The 4048-nt window shown below is 45.2% G+C and overlaps 1 protein-coding gene across 1 annotated transcript; it reads left to right on the top strand.

Moving 5' to 3' along the window:
- Window positions 1-524: 524 nt before the first annotated feature.
- Window positions 525-2086, top strand: LOC124677835 (protein PHLOEM PROTEIN 2-LIKE A10-like). The gene is made up of 2 exons (XM_047213787.1): window positions 525-1730; window positions 2027-2086. The coding sequence occupies exon 1, from the start codon at window positions 618-620 to the stop codon at window positions 1680-1682; it is 1065 nt and encodes a 354-aa protein (XP_047069743.1). The 5' UTR covers window positions 525-617; the 3' UTR covers window positions 1683-1730; window positions 2027-2086.
- The last annotated feature ends 1962 nt before the right edge of the window (window positions 2087-4048 follow it).

Raw genomic sequence — 4048 nt, 5'->3', positions numbered from 1 at the left:
CTGTTTTTTAGATTGAACATTTTCGGTGATTGATCAATTTTGGAAAAATGAACATTTGTCGAAGAAACGAAACTTTTCAAAGTTTGAATATTTTTTGGGGTTCAACAATTTTAAAAATAAATATTTATGAAATTTGAATTTGTAAAATCTAAACATTTTTCAAAAATTAAATTTAAACAATTTTTTTAAAATGATTTTTTTTTAAATCGTAACATTTTTCGAATCCTAATATTTTTACATCTTAGAATAAAAGGAAACAAACAAGAAAAGAAAAAAAAGAAAAACAGAAATTAGAAAAGAAAGAAAACAGAAAACTAAAGAGGTTGCTCCAGACTGGACCGGCCCATACCGCGCGCGGTGGTGTGCGGCGCGCGGTATCCGCTGATCTGGTCGGCATATAGGATCTGCGTATTTTCACGGCGAACGGTAACACCCTGTAAATGCAAATGGGCCAGAATCATATTGTAAGTTACAAATGGGCCTCACTGGACTGGTAATGTCACTCAAAAACGGTCCAATTCCACTCCAGAGGCCACGTAGTCCAGAGTTCCGACGGCGGCCAGTCGGGCACCATTGCTCGCCGCGAATTCCCCATCCGAACCCCGACTCTGCTCCCTATGGACCGCGTCCTCGTCTTCTCCCGTCGCCGCCGCCGCTGGATCCTCTGCGCCGGCGCTGCCGCTGCCGCCTATCTCATATACCACCACCCGTCCGTCGCCGCCCGCCGACGCCGCATCTCCCGCCTCACCTCAGCTCTCTCGTCCCTTGCCGACGCCGTAGCCGCCGTCGCCGCAGACCTCGCCGCCTTCCTCCGATCCGACTCCGACGTGCTACCCCCCACGCTCACGCAGCTCTCCAAGCTCGCGTCATCCCCCGAGGCGTCCGCCTCCGCCTCCGCGCTCTCCGGCGCGCTCACCGCCGGCGTGCTCCGCGGCTACAACTCCGCCTCGGGTCCAGCGTCCGGGGCCGAGGTGCCGCTTTCCGACCGTCTTGTCGAGAAGCTCTTCTCCCCAGAAGGAGAGCGGCTCGTGTCAGCCGTGGCGGGCAGCTTCGGGCGCGACCTCGTGCTCGCCTTCTACTCGCTCCCAGCCGATCCTTCGGAGTCATCGCCGGCGAGCTGGGTCGACGTGGTCACCAGGGGGAGTTGCCGGAGGGCGATCCGCAGCTGGGTCGAGGTCTTCACGGCCACCGCCGTGGGCGTCTTCATAGACAAGACCATCCACATCAACACCTACGACCAGATCTGCGCCGCCGCCACAAACCCCGCCTACGACGCCAGGCTACAAGAGCTTCTCGTTGCACTCTGCAGCGCTTCCATCGAGACGCTGGTCAAGACCTCCCACGGCGTACTCTCAAATACCAGTGGCAGCAGCAGTTCAAGTGGCAATGGTGGGAGCAGGGAAGGATGGACAGAGACGGTCTCCAGTGCGCTTGCTGTTCCTGGCAACCGGAAACTTGCGCTGGATCTGACGGGCAGGGCGACGTTCGAGGCAGTGCGGTCGTTCCTCGAGTTTGTGCTGTGGAGGCTGCACGATGGAGCAAAGGCTGGTGCTGATGCAACTGTAAGGGCTGGGCTGTGTGCTTTGAGGTCTATGAGCGAAAGATCCATGGTTATCGCTGCCATCTGCATAGTATTGTGCTTGTATGTGTTGAACGGTACATGGCTCCTTTCACCAGCTTAAGCCTGCTTCCATCTCTTGGCAAGCAGTTTGTATATTTATGTACAGCAAATAGAGTATAGAATATGCTGAAATTGTTACTTCAGAAATGGAGAGGAGCAACAGAAAGAGCTACTTCGGTAATTGCTAGACTTATTTGTTGTGTAACAATCTAACCCTGCATACAGTTGAAGAAAAATTTCCTGGTAATTTCGCTTTGCCTATATGCTGATAATTTTGCTGGTCAGTGTTATGTTTCCTTTTTTTGTGAGAATATGGTTTTGGTAATTGTATTGTTATATATGATGTTTAACAAGGGCCCCTGATTTCATCTCTTGGCAAGCAGTTTGTATATTTATGTACAACAAATAGAGTATAGAATATGCTGAAATTGTAACTTCGGAAATGGAGAGGAGCAACAGAAAGAGCTACTTCGGTATAGACTTATTTGTTGTGTAACAATCTAACCCTGCATACAGTTGAAGAAATTCTCTCGTAATTTCGCTCTGCCTATATGTTCACAATTTTGCTGGTCAGATTTACGTTTCCTTTTTTTGTGAAAATATGTGGTTTTGGCTGCTGTATTGTTGTATATGATGTTTACCAAGGGATACTAATTGTTTCAGAACAGCATATTATTCAGGTGTTCAATGGAAACTGTGGAGATTTTGGTTGTTTAGGTAGACGCACATGATTCAGCCCGTTCCGAATATGAAGTTGTTCTAGCTTTTTCTGAATTTGTATGTATCTAGACGCATTTTACTGTGTCTGTTAACTCATTTCAGTCGCTATGTAGTCTACATTGAAATGCCCAAAACATCTTATAATTTGGAACTAAGGGAGTATATCAGTAAATTTCTTAGGCTAGATCTGTTTTATCTGTATGTACTGTTCAGCTTACTTGTCTGCAAGAACATTCAGAATAACCCTTATTTGCTTCTGTTTCACCGTGCCCTCACTTGTATGAACTGCATTTTGTGCTTACCGGGTTGTCAATACACCTTCTGAAACTTCCTCTGTTCATACCAGGCGGGCGGTTTATAATTGCTGTACAGGGAAATTATTTGCTGATTCATGGTATCTGTTCATAACTTCATATTCTGTTACCAGTGATGATCCTTGTTTCGAAGTTCTGTAAGGGATTTGATTCTTATTACAAGTTTCTCATCATGAAGTTGAATCCAGAAAACCTTTGGGGATCACAAACTTGAAATTTGTTCATTTTCTATCTCTGTTGGTAATAGTAAAGATTAAAGTGAGCTTATTCACTTACAAGTTAGAGCCTTGTGTTGAATCTTGTATTGTTGGTATGGATACATATAGCATTAAACCTCACTCTGAAATAGATGCTATGAAAAATCTCATTGACTGCAGGTTAGTGAAGCTTGGAAATGTACATCGGCATCTCCATGTCAATTTTGGAGGGCTTCTGAATTTTTCTCAGGCCCAGGTCTGAAATTTTCTCACGCACTTGCGTATCTCACTTCTCTCCTTTTCCCTCCCTCATGTGTCAATCTTTAGTCCTTTCTAGAACACCAATATGTAGTTTGTACGGAATCGACAGGCAGCTACTGCCTACAGGTAACAATGCTCCAGAACCTCAGGTTCTTCACTTGCATGTGCAAGAATTGTCTACTGCCAGCATCCTTTTCTTAATAAAACATTGCTTGACTTGAAGTTTGTTTGTATCTAACCCATATGTGATCTGTGCTTTTCTGATATGTGCTTCTCTGATCAGTGAGTATCAGGAGCAGCAGAAAGAGCTACTTCGGGAATTGGTAGACTTATTTGTTGTGTAACAATCTAACCCTGCATACAGTTGAAGAAATTTTCTGGTAATTTCGCTTTGCCTATATGCTGATAATTTTGCTGGTCAGTGTTATCTTCCTTTTTTTTGTGAGAATATGGTTTTGGCACGCGAGAGGGCTGCGTCAAGGAGACGTTCTCTCACCAATGCTCTTCATCATCGCTATGGATGCTCTCAATCTCCTCTTCGATAAAGCAGAAACTATGGGAATTCTAGCACCATTCCAGCAGGTCATCCTATACCAGAACGCCTATCTATTTATGCAGATGATGTCATTGTATTTCTCAAAACCTCAAGGGTCGAAGCAGAGACGTCAAAGGCCATAATAGACATTTTTGGGGGAGCATCCGGTTTGAGATGCAATATGGCCAAGAGTATGATTTTACCTATTTTTTCTAGAGATGGATCAGCGGAAAATCTCAGCACAATATTGAATTGTCAAGTTGCAGAATTTCGTGTCAAGTACTTGGGTTTGCCCCTACACTTGAGAAAGGCAAGAAAGGAAGACTTTCAAGCTTTAATTGATAAAATAAGGAGCAGATTGGCTTCGTGGAGGACGTACATGCTCACACAAGGTGGAAGG

This window comes from Lolium rigidum, chromosome 7 (genome assembly GCF_022539505.1).
Source record: "Lolium rigidum isolate FL_2022 chromosome 7, APGP_CSIRO_Lrig_0.1, whole genome shotgun sequence".
Lineage (NCBI taxonomy): Eukaryota > Viridiplantae > Streptophyta > Magnoliopsida > Poales > Poaceae > Lolium > Lolium rigidum.
The sequence above is the reverse complement of the archived record's forward strand: the minus strand, read 5'-3'. Positions and strand labels throughout refer to the sequence as shown.

What these genes read in the sequence shown, in the direction of transcription:
- LOC124677835 (XM_047213787.1), top strand. Translation starts at nt 618, where the DNA reads ATGGACCGCGTCCTCGTCTTCTCCCGTCGCCGCCGCCGCTGGATCCTC.